The following is a 19,420-nucleotide window of genomic DNA, read 5'->3' on the forward strand; positions in this document are numbered from 1 at the left end:
CTGTATTACTATTCAAGTCTGTACCCAAACAATTCGAGCTTCTACTTCTAAAAATTCACCTTTCCAGAAACAAGTCTCTCACTGTTGCTGCTTGCTATAGACCCCCCTCAGCCCCCAGCTGTGCTCTGGACACCATATGTGAATTGATTGCCCCCCATCTATCTTCTGAGCTTGTGGTACTAGGTGACCTAAACTGGAACATGCTTAACACCCCGACCATCCTACAATCTAAGCGTGACGCCCTCAATCTCACACAAACTCCAAATCCGTAAACACGGGCACCCTCATAGATGTCATCCTAACTAACTCGCCCTCCAAATACACCTCTGCTGTTTTCAATCAAGATCTCAGCGATCACTGCCTCATTGCCTGCATCCGTAATGGGTCTGCAAACAAACGACCACTCCTCCTCACTGTCAAACGCTCCCGAAAACACTTCTGCGAGCAGGCCTTTCTAATCGACCTGGCCGGGGTATCCTGGAATGACATTGACCTCATCCCGTCAGTAGATGATGCCTGGCTATTCTTTAAAAGTGCCTTCCTCACCATCTTAAATAAGCATGCCCCATTCAAAAAATGTAGAACTAGGAATAGATATAGTCCTTGGTTCACTCCAGACCTGACTGCCCTTGACCAGCACAAAAACATCCTGTGGCGTTCTGCATTAGCATCGAACAGCCCCCGTGATATGCAACTTTTCAGGGAAGTTAGGAACAAATATACACAGGCAGTTAGGAAAGCGAAGGCTAGCTTTTTCAAACAGAAATTTGCATCCTGTAGTACTAACTCCAAAAAGTTCTGGGACACTAAAGTCCATGGAGAATAAGAGCTCCTCCTCCCAGCTGCCCACTGCTCTGAGGCTAGGAAACACTGTCACCACCGATAAATCCACTATAATTGTGAATTTCAATAAGCATTTCTCTACGGCTGGCCATGCTTTCCACCTGGCTACCCCTACCCCGGTCAACAGCCCTGCACCCCCCCATAGCAATTTGCCCAAGCCTCCCCATTTCTCCTTCACCCAAATCAAGATAGCTGATGTTCTGAAAGAGCTGCAAAATCTGGACCCCTACAAATCAGCCGGGCTAGACAATCTGGACCCTCTCTTTCTAAAATTAGCTGCCGAAATTGTTGCAACCCCTATTACTAGCCTGTTCAACCGCTCTTTCGAATCGTCTGAGATTCCCAAAGATTGGAAAGCTGCCGCGGTCATCACCCTCTTCAAAAGGGGGGACACTCTAGACCCAAACTGCTACAGACCTATATCTATCCTACTCTGTCTTTCTAAGGTCTTCGAAAGCCAAGTTAACAAACAGATTATCGACCATTTTGAATCCCACCGTACCTTCTCTGCTATGCAATCTGGTTTCAGAGCTGGTCATGGGTGCACCTCAGCCAGGCTCAAGGTCTTAAACGACATCATAACCACCATCGATAAGAGACATTACTGCGCAGCCGTATTCATCAACCTGGCCAAGGATTTTGACTCTGTCATTCACCACATTTGTATTGGCAGACTCGACAGCCTTGGTTTCTCAAATTATTGCCTTGCCTGGTTTACCAACTACTTCTCTGATAGAGTTCAGTATGTCAAATCGGAGGGCCTGTTGTCCGGACCTCTGGCAGTCTATGGGGGTGCCACAGGGTTCAATCCTCGGGCCGACTCTCTTCTCTGTATACATCAATGATGTTGCTCTTGCTGCTGGTGATTTTCTGATACACGACGACACTATTCTGTATACTTCTAGCCCCTCTTTGGACACTGTGTTAACTAACCTCCAGACGAGCTTCAATACCATACAACTCTCCTTCCGTGGCCTCCAACTGCTCTTAAACGCAAGTAAAACTAAATGCATGCTATTCAACCGATCGCTGCCCGCACCTGCTCACCTACCGTCCAGCATCACTACTCTGGACGGCTCTGACTTAGAATACGTGAACAACTACAAATACCTAGGTGTCTGGTTAGACTGTAAACTCTCCTTCCAGACTCACATTAAGCATCTCCAATCCAAAATTACATCTAGAATTGGCTTCCTATTTCGCAACAAATCATCCTTCACTCATACTGCCAAACATACCCTCATAAAACTGACCATCCTACCGATCCTCGACTTCGGTGATGTCACCTATAAAATAGCCTCCAACACTCTACTCAACAAACTGGATGCAGTCTATCATAGTGCCATCCGTTTTGTCACCAAAGCCCCATACACTACCCACCATTGCGACCTGTATGCTCTCTTTGGTTGGCCCTCGCTTCATACTCGTCGCCAAACCCACTGCCTACAGGTTATCTACAAGTCTCTGCTAGGTAAAGCCCCGCCTTATCTCAGCTCACTGGTCACCATAGCAGCACCCACTCGTAGCACGCATATCTCACTGGTCACCCCCAAAGCCAATTCCTCCTTTGGTCGTCTTTCCTTCCAGTTCTCTGCTGCCAATGACTGGAACGAACTGCAAAAATCTCTGAAGCTGGAAACACTTATCTCCCTCACTAGCTTTAAGCACCAGCTGTCAGAGCAGCTCACAGATTACTGCACCTGTACATAGCCCATCTATAATTTAGCCCAAACAACTACCTCTTCCCCTACTGTATTTATTTATTTTGCTCCTTTGCACCCCATTATTTCTACTTTGCACATTCTTCCACTGCAAATCTACCATTCCAGTGTTTTACTTGCCATATTGTATTTACCTCGCCACCATGGCCTTTTTTGCCTTTACATCCCTTATCTCACCTCATTTGCGCACATTGTATATACTTATTTTTCTACTGTATTATTTGACTGTATATTTTGTTTATTCCATGTGTAACTGTGTTGTATGTGTCGAATTGCTATGCTTTATCTTGGCCAGGTCGCAGTTGCAAATGAGAAATTGTTCTCAACCAGCCTACCTGGTTAAATAAAGATGAAACAATTTTTTTTAAATTTAAAATAATTTTTTTATTTTTAATTGTGTATGTGTGCCATTCAGAGGGTGAATGGGCAAGACAAAGTTAAGTGCCTTTGAAATGGGGTATGGTAGTAGGTGCCAGGTGCACCTCTGTCAAGAACTGCAACGCTGCTAGGTTTCCCACGCTCAACAGAATCCCGTGTGTATCAAGAATGGTTCAACACCAAAAGGACACCTAGCCACTTGACACAACAGTGGGAAACATCGGCATCAACATCGGCCAGCATCCCAGTGGAACGCTTTCGACACCTTGTAGAGTCCATGCCCTGACGAATTGATGCTGTTCTGAGGACAAAAGGGAGGAAGGGGGGTGCAACTCAATATTAGGAGAGTGTTCTTAATGTTTTGTACACTCAGTGAAATAGGCCTGTGTGTAGGATTTCAGTTTGGTCCTTTGTCTTAGTGATGTGACCAAGGAATGCTAAGAGAAACAGAAACCATAATGTAAACAGAATATAAATTACCAGAACTGACCACTAGATGGTGGTATGCACTTACAATAACGCACAGGTTCAGACAGGTGTGGACATGTCCTTTTACAATGTAACATGGACATAATAACAGTATGTATACCTAGAACTCAGAGGTAGTTACTAATATCAGTACATAAGTCTATAGAGTTGAACACTATATCGATATCACATGTTTTGCTTAAAACAAAAACACATTTAGTTCTATGATGATGATTCCCCTCAAAACGAAAAGTAAACTTTTTGGTAAGTTCCCTGAACATTCTTCCTCCTGCGAGAAAATATAACATTTGAGTCCTCCAGGGATCTAGTTTGGTTTGTGCTAATGTTTGATTATATATACGATCTATGAGTATAACATGTATTCACTGTCAGTAAACATAGTAGAGCCTAGACGTTAATTCATAGCTGCATTATACAACATATCTGGGCTTTGTTTCATGCAGTATCATGCCCTTCAGTCACACAGTCAAAAGATTGAAGGCAAACATTTCACCCCATTGATTATTTGTCATATTACACTTCCTACTAAGGTCATTCGATTAGATTAAGTTTGATTTGTCAACACACATTAAGAAGTGACTGCTCCGCTGACACACTGAGAATTCCCTTTCACAGTCAGTCAGTGCAGCCGTACCCTGTGGGAGAGAGAGTACTGTATGGTCATGATATGGTGTGAGTAAAGTTAAAAGAAACATAAACCATGTCTCCTTATAAATGCATTCAACATTCATCTTAATATTTACATTGAGTATTCTTATTGATGAGGATGAATGAGACCATATGGAGGCAGGTATACTACTTCTTCACTGCCCTTAACAGACAAATGATCATATTAGCATTGGTTTAGTTAGAAACAGTTTCCCAGAGACAGATCTAGTCTAGTCCTGGACTAAAAAGCAAGTTCAATGACGAACACGATTCTCCATTGAAAGGGTGTTTTAGTCTAAGAGTAGGTTTAATCTTTGTTCGGCAAACCGGGCCTAAGAGGTATGGTTGGGTTTGGGTGTCTTTGACTACCGTCTGATGAAAAAGGCACAGAGAAAACCAAGGCTTCTAACCGCCCTTCCGTAGATCTCCAAAATAGAGAAAGAAAATCTAAGAAATTCTTCCCATTGGAACAGGTGAATGGTGAATCCAGGTGAATGGTGAATCCAGGTGAATGGTGAATCCAGGTGAATGGTGAATCCAGGTGAATGGTGAATCCAGGTGAATGGTGAATCCAGGTGAATGGTGAATCCAGGTGAATGGTGAATCCAGGTGAATGGTGAATCCAGGTGAATTTGAACAGACTGAGCTTTGGGACAATAGGGTTCAGATCAGGTAAATTATCAAAAAAGAAATAACAGGATTGCTTTGGTGTGTGAGTCCCATTCCCAGTTGTCTTCTTATTGCAATTGATAGTAGAGCGGATGTCAATGAACCTGACTGAGCAATGGAAACACAAGGGTGACTGACCATTCCTGTGCTACCAATCTGAGGTAGATGAGGCTGAATCTGTCCCAAGAGGTAGCTAAGATTATAGGTCTATCTATGTGGAGATGGATTGAGTTGGCCCAGGAGGTAGCTAAGATTATAGGTCTATCTATGTGGAGATGGATTGAGTTGGCCCAGGAGGTAACTAAGATTATAGGTCTATCTATGTGGAGATGGATTGAGTTGGCCCAGGAGGTAGCTAAGATTATAGGTCTAGCTATGTGGAGATGGATTGAGTTGGCCCAGGAGGTAACTAAGAGTGTAGGTCTATCTATGTGGAGATGGATTGAGTTGGCCCAGGAGGTAGCTAAGATGTACAGCGTTTGGTAGAGGGAGAGTCTGGGAGGGATTGAGGAAGTAAAATAGATACTTTACTGTCCATTTGGTTAGAAATGTGGATCTGCTTGAGGTTGCCCCAGAGGTAGCTCAGGATGTGTCTGTGTGAGTAGGAGACTGATCAGACTGAAGGAAGGGGGTTTTATTGGACCAGAGGTAATACTAACAGGTGGCATCCGTCCATGGTGGTTGGGGATCAGGATTGTTTCAACCTGTGGTGCCCTCCAGATCTCCTCTGGATCTGTGCCGGGTCTTCCGGAGAGCTGGAGGACTTGCTGAGGGGGGAGGAACTGTCCTGAGAGGGCTGGGAGTGCCTGTTTCCCTGCCTGGGACTGGGGCTGTAGGGGGTGGTGGAGGAGGTAGAGGGGAACTGGTCCACAGTAGTGCGTCTTCCCTGAGTGGCTGTGGCAGGGCCAGGAGACAAGGGGCCGGGGGGGCGGTGAGGACAGTGGGCCACCATGTGCGTCGAGCTCTGGCAGTAGTGGCACTTCTTTGGCTGGGGCGGTAGGCCACACTCTTTGGCATGGTGGTCTAGTCCTCCACAGTTATAGCATCTGAGACAGAGAGTGGAGATCCTTGTCACATTCCAATTCACAAACAATACATTTCTTTCAACTTCAGGGCGTATTTATTCTGAATTCAAAGAATAAAACCTAGAACTTCTTATATGGGATATCATTACATTTTCTCTAGAATGTAATATGGTACAAATACAATTATAACATGCTTACTAGATTGGTTTAATTATATTTACCCAAAATCTGTTGGTCCAAATGTATCCTTTAGATGGCAGCATTTCACATAGAATACACCATAGAATACACCAATACTGAACCTAACAGAAAACATTTAAAGCGACCAATGCATATACAATACTTCTCATATGTGGTCTCATCAAGAGATGACAAATAAAATAAATAGATAAATAGATAATTATTTTCCCTGCTAAAATGCGCTTTAATAACAGTTGCCAACATGCTGCTATGTATAGCTTACTGCCAAATGTATATAGAAATTAAGTATGTCTACAACAGGCCTAAGGCCTGCAATAAATAACCAAGACGCTGCTCACAGGCGGAAACAATGACAAGGCGAAACAGTGATGACAAGGCGAAACAAAGCAGGGTTCCACACAGGGAACTAAGGCGTGTCACCACAGGCTGTCACATGGTCTGTTTTACTGAATCAAAAAGGAAGCTATTCAATTAACTGGTTAATATAAGAGCAAATCATACCAATTCATTTGCAATAGACGTGATCATTAGATATCAGGTCATAAACAGATAGGCTCATTACGACATTATTAACTTGCAGTCAGATGTTATAAGGCTACATTTCAGGTCGGTCATCCAAAAAGTTACATATTGCAGTTTCAACTCTTTCAGATGGAAACAAAGAGTTTCGCATGACTGAGCTGGAGGCTTGCAGGGGGTCCCTCTCGGTGGCATCTTCAATTAGAACATGCGAGGGGGGAGAGGGAAGGAGAGGAGAGGGGGAAGGGCATTGGAATTTAGGTTTCATCCAGGCTAGTTCGCTTGCTTGGGAGGTTACCTACCAACACCCCCTCCTCCACTTCCCAATCCCCACCACATAGACTCCCATTCTAGCTGGTAAGAGTGAATAACCAGTTTTCACAAGACAAGCTCTTAGTAAAGGTTTCACAAGTGTCGCTGAATCTATGTTTTTATAACATATCAATCACATAGGCAGGCACTGTTTAGACACATGGTTACATAGTTCCCACAACGTTTATGTTTGCATAATTTCTAATACTTGCACAGAACAACAAATCAGCTGAGGTTTGACTTTCAAGTCAACTAATAACTCAAGTGAAGAGAAAGGTGTTGGCACAATTTATTTGTAAATTCCAAAATGTTCAAATATTGTCAATGTTTATAAAGATCGGGGAGCCAAGAGTTTAACAGTGTAACACTGTAATACATCAATCCATTAAATAAAAAATACAATAAACCAATATAAAGAATATAAAAAAATTAATTCTGGTGGATGTACTAAAGGGAATGTAGTGTTTATAAAATGTTTTTAATCTGCCAATTTGGATCCAACCAGCAGCTCTGTTACTGACCCAGAAAGGTCAGGGGTTAGAGGTCAACACACTGACCTCAACATATTTCTATTCCTTCCTTTGAAGAAAGATCCCTCTTACATTATAACAATGGGGAGGGAAATTAGGATGAAATGTCTACACAAAAAATAAGTATACATTGTTAAATAAATGTGATAATTGATGTAGCATAGGCCTAACTCGGGTCATAAAATTAGTATCCACCATAACGCAACATGATGCAATACAACATCACCTAATGATGAATAAAAGGGCAATCCTGTAAAAAATAGAAAGCCTGTTTCTGAGAATTCCTCTTCAGTCTAAAGTGATATTTGCTATACATTAAAACATTGCATCTGGATGGGAAACAGCTGTTAAAACAGAACCTCTACAAATGTGAACGTTTGACATAATGTGACTAATGCAGCAGGTATACTCCACACAGAACCTCTGAATCATACACAGGTAAATACGAATATGCAGCTACTGCTAAATATATTACATCAATGCTCACATACACAGGCACACGCACATGCATGTATGCACACACAAACACACACCACTAATGATCGAGGCAGTACTACCGTGTTCCTTCCAACATCATCTGTTCTGTTGCCAGTCTCAGTCTCAATTCCCTCCCTGAATTCACCCATAACTGAACATTGACTTGAAAGGAAAGTCTGTGCTAGTATTTCTATGGTTCACTCACCGGTCTCCCTTTGGCTTCCATCTCTGCGGCAGGGCCGGGGGTTTGGGTTTCTGTCTTCTCTCACTGCCCGAACAGGGGCCTCTCCCGGGGCCCGTGACTTGTACAGACTCCAGGCCCCTGGGGGACCACTGGAAGGTAAACTCTAGTGGCTCTCCCTCCCGCAGGCTGCGAAAGCCCTCCATGTGCAGTTTGCTCTGGGATAGAAGGAGGATAGGACAGGGGCAGGATAGGGAGAAGAAGACACAGGTTACACAGGGATCTCATGGTCTAGTCACACACAGTAAAACTAAATCAACCCACCTCTCACTTCCTATACCAGAGGATTCAGATGGACCTTAGCACACTACAGCAGAACACTATACTTTCTTGATGCATTCATCTTAACGTAGCTGGGTGAGACAATCACATCTCACAGTCATAGTGAGTAAAACTTTCCTCAGTAAAGCAGCTATCAGCAAAGCCAGTGCTAGAAAGAAAAGTCAAGTTTCAGTCTTACATGATGATCTGTGAACTCAATCATCGGAATCTTAGGCATTCAGTTGCTAATATAGATCACTAAATGTTTCTAAAATGATTTAATGGCAAGTGAAACAGGATGTGTAAAAAATGAATGTTGAATATAATCTTGTAATAACAAATATATTATAATTACTACTATTAACATCACTATTGTCCCATTATAAAATACAAAAACATAATCTTTACAGGTATAAAATATGTATTACAACCTAAATCATATCTTACTGTTTGTGAAACTTTAAAACAGTTGGTTCCCTTTCCTTATTTGTTAAATATAATTGTATGTATGATCTATTCATGTGTCAAATAATATTAATTGCTTGATTGAAGTTCATGAGTAAAAAAACAACAACCATTTCATCCATCAAAGAAATACACAATTACCGAATAGAAAATACTGTTTCACAATTATTTTATTATAAACATTAAATAGTAGCTATATATAGTATATAAATGGTAATACTATTTATGTTTTATCAAATTAAACACAGATAATTTAGGTTTTGAATATATTCAAAATATCCTAATCATCTCTCAATTAGAGCTTTATTCCTTTTCTTAAACAAGTTTTACTATAAACTTTTACTATTTTACATCTAATTACATTTTCATGGATCTTGTCCAAAGTAAATGTTTACAAAATTAATTCATACATTTACAGCAACTGTTACCTCAACTACAGCCTTAATTAAGCCAATTTACCCCCAGTTCACAGTACATAATAACTTTTTTCTAATACACAAAAGGAATACTACTGATTAAAACGAATTATTTGACTTCTGTGAAAGTTGTTTACAGTAATGTAAATTATTGCATGTCTGAACAACTGCAGTGAGAAACCCCCTCCCCTAAAAATGAATAACTCAATCTAGCAACGAATTTAAAAAAACTGAATAACTCATGAATCCTAATGAAACCACATGCAACGAAACTTAACCCTTTACAGAGGCCAACAACTAATCTAGCCCATATTTCTACGAGTCACTCGTAGTCACCAATTTGCGTTTCAACAGAAGTCAAAGCATAGGTTCAGGATTCTCTGCTCCAGACACCTCGTTCTCCTCCTGACATATCTGAGCCAGCCGCCCTCAGCCCAGCTCTGTTAGCCCTGCTGGAGCCACCTAAACTCTGGGCTACCACAGACCAACCCAGCACCGCAGCCATTTTGCCTGTTTTCGGTTGGGGGAGTGAGTAAGTTGGCCTGGAGAATTTGGGAATGAAAAAGGGCATAGAAGAGAAGGGAAAGAGAAAAAGAGAGCAAGGAGAAAGAGGAAGGGTACGGGGTATATACAGTACTTTCATTTCATTTTTCCAGCACATAGTCTGTTTACTAGCTCTTCCAATAGTGGAGGAAGCTTTTGCTACTGTACGGCTTGATTGAGAGAAACGTGATATGAATGAGAGGGTTGGAGAGGCCAGATATGATGAATAAATGACAAAACCCTAGAGTTCAGGCTGCGTCAGGCTTCAGCAAGTTTAACTCCTGAATATACCTCAGGAGTTTGTTGAGCTTCAACTGTTTCATCATCAACAGATCACAACAAATTCCCAGTTTAAAGAGAGAAATTCCCCCGCTTGAAGCAGTTATTCAGGTCATTCTACAAAGCCATATGCGGTCTCTCCACAGTCCTGTCTACAGAAGCATCCTGTTAGTCATTTGTTAGTCACATTCAAGCTATGCAAGGAAACCTACAGCATATCAATCCACGCAACTTTGTGAAACATTCCCAGAAATCAGTCTCAGATTCATGCACCAAATATTTCCCAGTTAAAATGAATCTGAATTGTAATTGAAGAGTGAGTAAATCATTCATTGCAGTGGTCTCAAAAGCCTGTGGAGACAGTGACTCAACATCAAACAAGCAGTGGTCAAAAGCACGCAGACAGATAACATACTGCAACTGCATTTCTCCAACAGTGTTGGTTAGCAGTTAGATGCACTGTCGTCATATGCATTTCATTCATGTCTCTGCCTGGTCGGTTCCCCTCTCTCCACTGGGATTCTCTGCCTCTAACCCTATTACAGGGGCTGAGTCACTGGCTTACTGGTGCTCTTTCATGCCGTCCCTAGGAGGGGTGCGTCACTTGAGTGGGTTGAGTCACTGACGTGGTCTTCCTGTCTGGTTTGTCGCCCCCCCCTTGGGTTGTGCCGTGGCGGAGATCTTTGTGGGCTATACTCGGCCTTGTCTCATGGTAAGTTGGTGGTTGAAGATATCCCTCTAGTGGTGTGGGGCTGTGCTTTGGCAAAGTGGGTGGGGTTATATCCTTCCTGTATGGCCCTGTCCGGGGGTATCATCGGATGGGACCACAGTGTCTCCTGACCCCTCCTGTCTCAGCCTCCACTATTTATGCTGCAGTAGTTTATGTGTAAGGGGGCTAGGGTCAGTCTGTTATATCTGGAGTACTTATCCTGTCTTATCCGGTGTCCTGTGTGAATTTAAGTATGCTCTCTCTAATTCTCTTTTCGGAGGACCTGAGCCCTAGGACCATGCCTCAGGACTACCTGGCATGATGACTCCTTGCTGTCCCGAGTCCACCTGGCCGTGCTGCAGCTCCATTTCAACTGTTCTGCCTGCGGCTATGGAACCCTGACCTGTTCACCGGACGTGCTACCTGTCCCAGACCTGCTGTTTTCAACACTCTAGAGAGCAGGAGCAGTAGAGATACTCTAAATGATCGGCTATGAAAAGCCAACTGACATTTACTCCTGAGGTGCTGACTTGCTGCACCCTCGACAACTACTGTGATTATTATTATTTGACCATGCCGGTTATTTATGAACATTTGAACATCTTGGCCATATTCTGTTCAAATCTCCACCCGGCACAGCCAGAAGAGGACTGGCAACCCCTCATAGCCTGGTTCCTCTCTAGGTTTCTTCCTAGGTTTTGGCCTTTCTAGGGAGGTTTTCCTAGTCACCGTGCTTCTACACCTGCATTGCTTGCTGTTTGGGGTTTTAGGCTGGGTACCTGTACAGCACTTTGAGATATCAGCTGATGTAAGAAGGGCTATATAAATAAATTTGATTTGATCAGCTGGCCATAGAAATCAGTCTTCTCTATAATCAGTCCCTCTATCAATAGATGACTCGCTGTAAGGAGGAAGTCACGTGAACACAAGTAGGTATCTTTTTTTCCCTTCACCCCTTTCTGAGGGGACAAAAACACCAGGAAGAAACAAAGACTTGTATTAGCCTAGCCCTGGAAGGAGGAGCCTGCCATACACAGTGAGATGAGATGGACTGATGGGCTTTCATAACCAAGGATCCACTCCAGACAGTCTCCCATCGCATCATACACTATGTCCCCCACCACACCACTCCCCAAGCCTATGCTGCCCAAGCAAATCCTACTACATTTACATCTGAGTCATTTAGCAGACGCTCTTATCCTGAGCAACTTACAGTAGTAGTGAGTGCAATACGTTTTCGGACTGGTCCCCTGTGGGAATCTAACCCACAACCCTGGCATTGCAAGCGCCATTCTCTACCAATTGAGCCACACAGATTTGGGACTAGGCAAGCTAAATCAAGCACACCTAAAATGTGGCAATATTTGGGTGAATTTGGTGGAATTCTGGCTCTAATTAGGCTGTAAAGTGTCAATGGAATCTTGCAAAATGGCACGGGATGGTGAAGGAAAACAGTGCTTTAACATACACAGCCCAAAGCCCACACAGGAGTGAAATAATGTCCAAAATCTAAACCTGGTTGTGAGGTTGGCCTCTAAGCACATGTTTAACCTGACCACTACCATGCATGCACCACCTATCTTTTCTTTGGCTTCAGAAAAACCCCTCTTATAGAGAGGCCCTTCCCCCATCTTCTGGGTCTATAAAACATGACGAGTAACATCTATCAATCACCCATTTTTACATTGCAAAATGATTTTACTATAACAATAATTTTCCAAATGTGAATTATTTCCTGTAGTCCTACAGACACCCCAAATAACTGCTCATTGATGAGGACTCAGAATCTATGATTCTCCTGATGCTACAATTTAGGTGTTACAATGTTGCCACTGCCCCTCAACAATGTGAATGTGTCTCAGAGATATGTGGTAGATACAAACTATCCAATAGCCTGCACTGTGTGATCACCTCGTATGTGGGACAATTTGCATCCAACTCGTGTAGACATGAGTGTTCAGCTTGACTATCTATCAGCGGATTATTTGTATTCATAGATGGTTCAACTTAACTTACTTGGTGAACAAATACATCCATAGGAGGATCTACGGGAGTTCCCCCACGACTAGTCATGGATATAAACCCGAAGCCCATCCGCACATTGAACCACTTGCAGTGGCCTGCGCCGTGCATGGACTGTTGCTTCCCACTCAGCAAGGATCCTGGCTCCTCTCCTCTATCGCCACCTTTGCCCACCCCTCCTGAAAGCAAGTCGAGAACACAATGTTAAAACATCAATAAAATCACTTCCCATTTGTTTCATTAAAACTTATTTGGGCAAATTATTCAGCTTCTGAAATGTATTCTGTCCTGTACACAATTCAAATGCAAAGTATTAATTCGCGGTTAACCAACTCATAAAAAACATATATTAAAAAACGTTATTTACATAATTTGTCAGCAGATGGAATTTGCTTGCAGTTGCTTTGCTTGGATTGCTATCTGATAAATAGCCATCATAGGCTACTCCAACTTGGATATTGAAGTGTTTATATATCAGCTATGAACTTCCATCTGCACGTGCGTCACTTTTCATTTTCTAAACACAAAGGTGAAATAACTTTGTATATGACGCAAAGGACAGGTGTCCATTGTCACCCATAAAGCTCTGCAAAAAGCGCACAAAAAAACTCGAAGTATATCGCAAACGCCGTTGGCGGTAGGCTACATAACACAACATCTTGGAAATAGATACACAACAACATCTCGGAGGCTAGTCAGTCCTCTCTCCTTTCCCAGGAAAGAGGGACGCCAGAGAGATCTAAGCAGAGCTACATAGAATATAGAATAACCTTCGTCCATGTTTCCCTGCCAAGTTTCCGCTCCAAACTTCGTTGATATAAACTCTGCGGGTCTTGATATTGTTTATTCCTCTGCGTCAATCGAATATTCTGATTCGAGCGACCATACTTTAGGGTGCATAATCCAACGTGCGTTCCCCCATAGATTTTCAGCATATTCTTCTATGGATTTCTCTTTCTCTGTTCACGTGACTCTGTCAATTTACATGCTTTCTGGCTACTATTTTGTTTGGTCCGTGCAAACCGGGATCCTTAGGTCGTCCCTAACCAATTGAAGTTGACATGTAAATGGTTAAGGTAATGGTTAAGGATAGGGTTTAGTAAGGGTTATGATTAAGGCTAGGGTTAAAGTAAAGGTAGGGGTTAAGATTATGGTAGGGTTTAGGGTATGGACGTCCCAAGGATACCGGATAGCACTGCCATTTTTTTCTCCTCGAATCCAGACAAAAGAGTTCGTTCAGAGCACAGAGATAACCAATCGTCGTTCCACAAACCGAACATCAACATATTTGTGTAGGCCTATGCCACGTTAATTTATTCATTAGACCTTTCAAAACATAAGTAATTGACACGCAAATGCTTTAGCTGTCATTTCATGCCAAGAATAAACTGAATGAGTAGCCTAATTTATGTATGGAATATGTTAAATATATAGGCACATCCTTAAGCCATGATATTTACAATACCAGTCAAAAGTTTGGACACAGCTACTCATTCAAGGGTTTTTCTTAATTTTGTGTACTATTTTCTACATTGTAGAATAACATTGAAGACATCAAAACTATGAAATAACACACATGGAATCATGTAGTAACCAAAAATAGTGTTAAACAAATCAAAATATATTTGATATTTGATATTTCATCAAGGAGAGTAATGCATCAGATGACCTGGCCTCCACAATCACCCAACCTCAACCCATTTGAGATGGTTTGGGATGAGTTGGACCGCAGAGTGAAGGAAAAGCAGCCAACAAGTGCTCAGCATATGTGGGAACTCCTTCAAGACTGTTGGAAAAGCATTCCAGGTGAAGCTGGTTGAGAGAATGCCAAGAGTGTGCAAAGCTGTCATCAAGGCAAAGGGTGGCTACTTTGAAGAATCTCAAAGATAAAATACATTTTGATTTGTTTAACACTTTTTGGTTACTACATGATTCCATATGTGTTATTTCATAGTTTTGACGTCCTCATTATTATTCTAAAATGTAGAAAAAAATAAAGAAAAAAAATAAAGAAAAACCCTTGAATGAGTAGGTGTGTCCAAACGTTTAACTGGTACTGTATATATCAATAAAAACTGTGATCACATTTAACTCCAAGGTAACTATTGCACTGAATTAGGCTACTTCGTTATTATCTGTTCAAAATGAATGTCTTTGTAACTGTGACATATCACACATATGCCTATCCTTCTTGAAATGTTTATGTGAGTAGACATGACATGAACCAAATTGGTGGGTACAGTCTTTCCGGGGATGGACAAATCATTAGCCTAACTACTTTGTCAGACTCCTAAAATATATATTTATGAGCACCACAGCCACAATGCTTGGGGCATGAAATTAACCTATTTTCACAGGTATCACAGTTGTCTCACAAAGACAATCCATCATTACTCTCAACTAACTTTTAATTTGTATTATTATCTATATTATTATTATTGTTATCACTGTGTTATTGGGAAAGAGCTCTCATGTTAAGAATGTCACTCTACTGTTTTACACATGTGCGCGTGGCGAATAAACGTTGAAACTTGAAACTCACCAGGTAAAGTGAGTTTAGGCTATTTATCACAAAATATGGAAATCCGTATTACTTAAAAGCTCATCTGTGTTGACATGTATGAGGCAACAAAAGATTGGCCAAAATATGTATCTAACGCGTAAAAGGAAACTAAGGACAAAACATGAACGCATAGATCATACAGGCCCGACCTGACATTCCTGTGCTGTTCTCGACCATAGGTTATCATTTTAGCAAAACCCATGTACAGATCAATTTAGCAGAAATATCTCACAGATAGGCGTATGTGTTCCTTGCGAGGTACACATTAACAGGCCACATAAAGGATATTTGTGTATATTAACACCTGTTTTTATTAAATATTATCATCCAATTATTGAAATAAAAACGATTCCCCGTTAATTAGACTATGGCATAAATAACGAAAGAGGGTTCAAAACACAAGAGACTGACCAGGGCGAAGGTTAGGCGAATTCTTTATGAAGGGGATTGGGGGAGAAATACTCCCAATACCATCTAAACACGCCCACACTCCCGCAGGAATCCTCTGATGGACCTCACTTCACACTTAAATCCGCCTTCAAATTGTTTGTGAAGATGCAGAATATGAGAGGAATTGGAGCTCAGCGTGGAACATTGGGCCAGAATAACCAGGCAGCAGCCGTATCAGATGTTACCGAAGCAGTTATTTTCTCAGGTATCATAAATGAGGGGATAAATGCGTCAAACTGAATCGGCGCCTATTGGGAAGATTGAGGAGGATTTGGAAACAGAAAACTCAGCCTTATGTGTTGTGTGTATGATATTAAAGGTGAGGACAGAGGGTAAAACATAATCAGACCATGTATAGTCACAGTTATGAGGTGAAAGTATCCATGCATAATTGGTAATGTGATTGGTACTTATCAGTTCTTAACTCTTTTCAACCAGAAATGCCGAGTCCACCAGAGAGCCTCCCTCTCTCTCCCTTTCTCTCATTTTATCGAGTTCATTAGGTTTTATTCCATTTTCTACCATTGAACACTTTTTTGCAGTCTAGCTTTTGAGTGCGAGCAAGGTTCATATTGTTTTAAAAAATCATTAGACTGCTACTATTATTAACAACTCTAAGAAATGTAGAAAACTACAATTTAACTGTTTAAACTACAATGTAAAGTGTAAATATATCAGAATCAGATTGTACACATTATATTTAGATCGAATGTCTCTTTTTTTGAACAGCTTTGTGGAAAAACCATGCGTAAAATGGGCTCTACGTCCATATAGTCTTTGCGCAAATGTCGATTGTATTGCCTAATCTTGTAACCCTTTCCGAGAATCTGAGATCCTTTCGGAGTGATATTGGGGTACTTATGATGGATGTATGGTGATAATCAGGATTTTCCCCCATGCAAAGTGAGTGGCTGGGAGGGGCCCGGGCATTGATGGAAGGGAGGCAAGGGAAACGTTAAAGGGTTGTTCTCTTCCAATGCCTTAGCAGGTCGAGATAGTGAAAAGGGGGAACGAACGATTCGATTTAAAATAAATGTAAGAAATGCTCAATTGGAATCACATTAAGATTGTGGACCTTTTATTTAGGTGCATGTGTAAACTATTGTTCGTTCTCTGAGGCTACCGCTTTGCTAAACTGTTGAGCTCAACGAGGTTATATCTTAGGCTTTAAATCTTTAGTCCATCACATTTTGAAATACACAATTGTGCCCAATAAATTAGATTATGGAGATTAAAAACGTTATGTTGAAACACATTAAAGGGAAATTAAATATTGGACAATGAATATATTTAAACCATTTGGTAGAATAACTAAGTCTCAAACATACTGAACAAAAATATAAACGCAACATGTGAAGTGTTGGTCCCATGTTTCATAACCTAAAATAAAAGATCCCAGAAATGTTCCATAGGAACAAAAAACTTAGCTACATTTCTTGGCACAAATTTGTTTACAGCCCTGTTAGTGAGCATTTCTCTTTTGCCAAGATAATTCATCCACCTGACAGGTGTGGCATATTAAACAGCATGATCATTACACAGGTGCACCTTGTACTGAGGCCAATAAAAGGCCACTCTAAAATGAGAAGTTTTGTCACACAACACAATGCCTCTGATATCTCAAGTTTTGAGGGAGCGTGCATTTGGAATGCCACCAGAGCTGTTTCCAGAGAAATTAATGTTGTTTTAGAGAATTTGGCAGTACGTCCAACTGGCTTCACAAACGCAGACCACGTATAACCACGCCAGCCCAGGACCTTCACATCTAGCTTCTTCACCTGTGGGATGGTCTGAGACCAGCCACTTGGACAGCTGATGAAACTGTGGGTTTGCACAACCAAGAATATCTGCACAAACTGTCAGAAACCTCAGGGATCTCATCTGAGTGCTCGTCATCCTCACCAGGGTCTTGACCTGACTGCAGTTCGGCGTCGTAACCAACGTCAGTGGGCAAATGCGCACCTTCGATGGTTACTGGCACACTGGAGAAGTGTGTTCTTCACAGAGGAATCCCGGTTTCAAATGTACCGGGCAGATGGCAGTGTATGGCGTTGTGTGGGCGAGCGGTTTGCTGATGTCAACGTTGTGAACAGAGTTCCCCATGGTGGCAATGGGGTTATGGTATGGGCAGGCATAAGCTGTGGACAACAAACACAATTGCATTTTATCGATGGAAATTTGAATGCACAGAGATACCGTGACGAGATCCTGAGGCCCATTGTCGTGCCATTAATCCACCGCCATCATCTCATGTTTCCGAATGATAATGCACGGCCCCACGTCGCAAGGATCTGTACACAATTCCTGGAAGCTGAAAATCTCCCACTTCTTCCAATGCCTGCATACTCACCAGACATGTCACCCATTGAGCATGTTTGGAATGCTCTGAATCGACATGTATGACAGCGTGTTCCAGTTCCCACTACTATCCAGCAACTTCGCAGAGCCATTGAAGAGGAGTGGGACCACACAGCAGCATACCACCCTGCATACCACTGCTGGCTTGCTTCTGAAGCTAAGCAGGGTTAGTCCTGGTCAGTCCCTGGATGGGAGACCAGATGCTGCTGGAAGTGGTGTTGGAGGGCCAGTAGGAGGCACTCTTTCCTCTGGTCTAAAATATCCCAATGCCCCAGGGCAGTGATTGGGGACACTGCCCTGTGTAGGGTGCCGTCTTTCGGATGGGACGTTAAACGGGTGTCCTGACTCTCTGAGGTCATTAAAGATCCCATGGCACTTATCGTAAGAGTAGGGGTGTTAACCCCGGTGTCCTGGCTAAATTCCCAATCTGGCCCTCAAACCATCATGGTCACCTAATAATCCCCAGTTTACAATTGGCTCATTCATCCCCCTCCTCTCCCCTGTAACTATTCCCCAGGTCGTTGCTGCAAATGAGAACGTGTTCTCAGTCAACTTACCTGGTAAAATAACGGTAAAATAAATAAATAAATAAATTCCACAGGCCACAATCAACAGCCTGATCAACTCTACGAAGGAGATGTGTCGCACACACACACACACATAGTCTTGCGCAGCTAACCTTGTGGGGACATACAATTCAGTCCCATTCAAAATCCTATCTTCTCTTTCCCCTAACCTGTACTCTTACGCTAACCCTGACTTTAACCCTCATCCCTAACCCAAAAAGCTAACCTTAACCCTAGCTCCTAACCCTAATTATAACCGCAACACTAACTCGAACCTTAACCCTAAACCCCCTAGAAATAGCATTTTACCTTGAGGGCACCAACAAAATGTACACAGTTGGTCAAATCTTTGTTGGTTTACTATTCTTGTGGGGACTTAGTATAGTTGCACGCACGCACACACACACACACACACACACACACACACACACACACACACTTTTATTGGATTGGACTGGATTGAGTTACACTCCCCATATAAAAACGTACTTATCGCATGCATAATGATTTTAACAGTTTCCTATTTCAGAATAATCCAAGGCATGGTGACCTTGACGCACTTACTTAAGGTTGTCCCCTGCGAGGTCAAACCACTGGATATCTGTGAAGAAGAGTTTATTAATTAGGCCCAGAATGCATCGAGGATGTCTGGCGTCTAGACTACACATTAGCCTCCTGCATTTGAGACATCATTGAAGAGGGTGCACTTTCATAACCAGTTGTTGAATGCCCAAG

At 42.1% G+C, this 19,420-nt stretch overlaps 1 protein-coding gene across 1 annotated transcript; it reads right to left on the reverse strand.

Annotated features, from left to right (window-relative positions):
• Positions 1–1,011: 1,011 nt before the first annotated feature.
• Positions 1,012–18,118, reverse strand: LOC129837147 (protein lin-28 homolog A-like). The gene is made up of 4 exons (XM_055903063.1): positions 18,112–18,118; positions 12,743–12,927; positions 8,018–8,211; positions 1,012–5,794 (listed from the first exon to the last, which is right to left on the reverse strand). The coding sequence occupies exons 1-4, from the start codon at positions 18,116–18,118 to the stop codon at positions 5,437–5,439; spliced, it is 744 nt and encodes a 247-aa protein (XP_055759038.1). The 3' UTR covers positions 1,012–5,436.
• Positions 18,119–19,420: the final 1,302 nt, after the last annotated feature.

This window comes from Salvelinus fontinalis, chromosome 38 (assembly GCF_029448725.1).
Source record: "Salvelinus fontinalis isolate EN_2023a chromosome 38, ASM2944872v1, whole genome shotgun sequence".
NCBI classification, from domain to species: Eukaryota; Metazoa; Chordata; class Actinopteri; order Salmoniformes; family Salmonidae; genus Salvelinus; species Salvelinus fontinalis.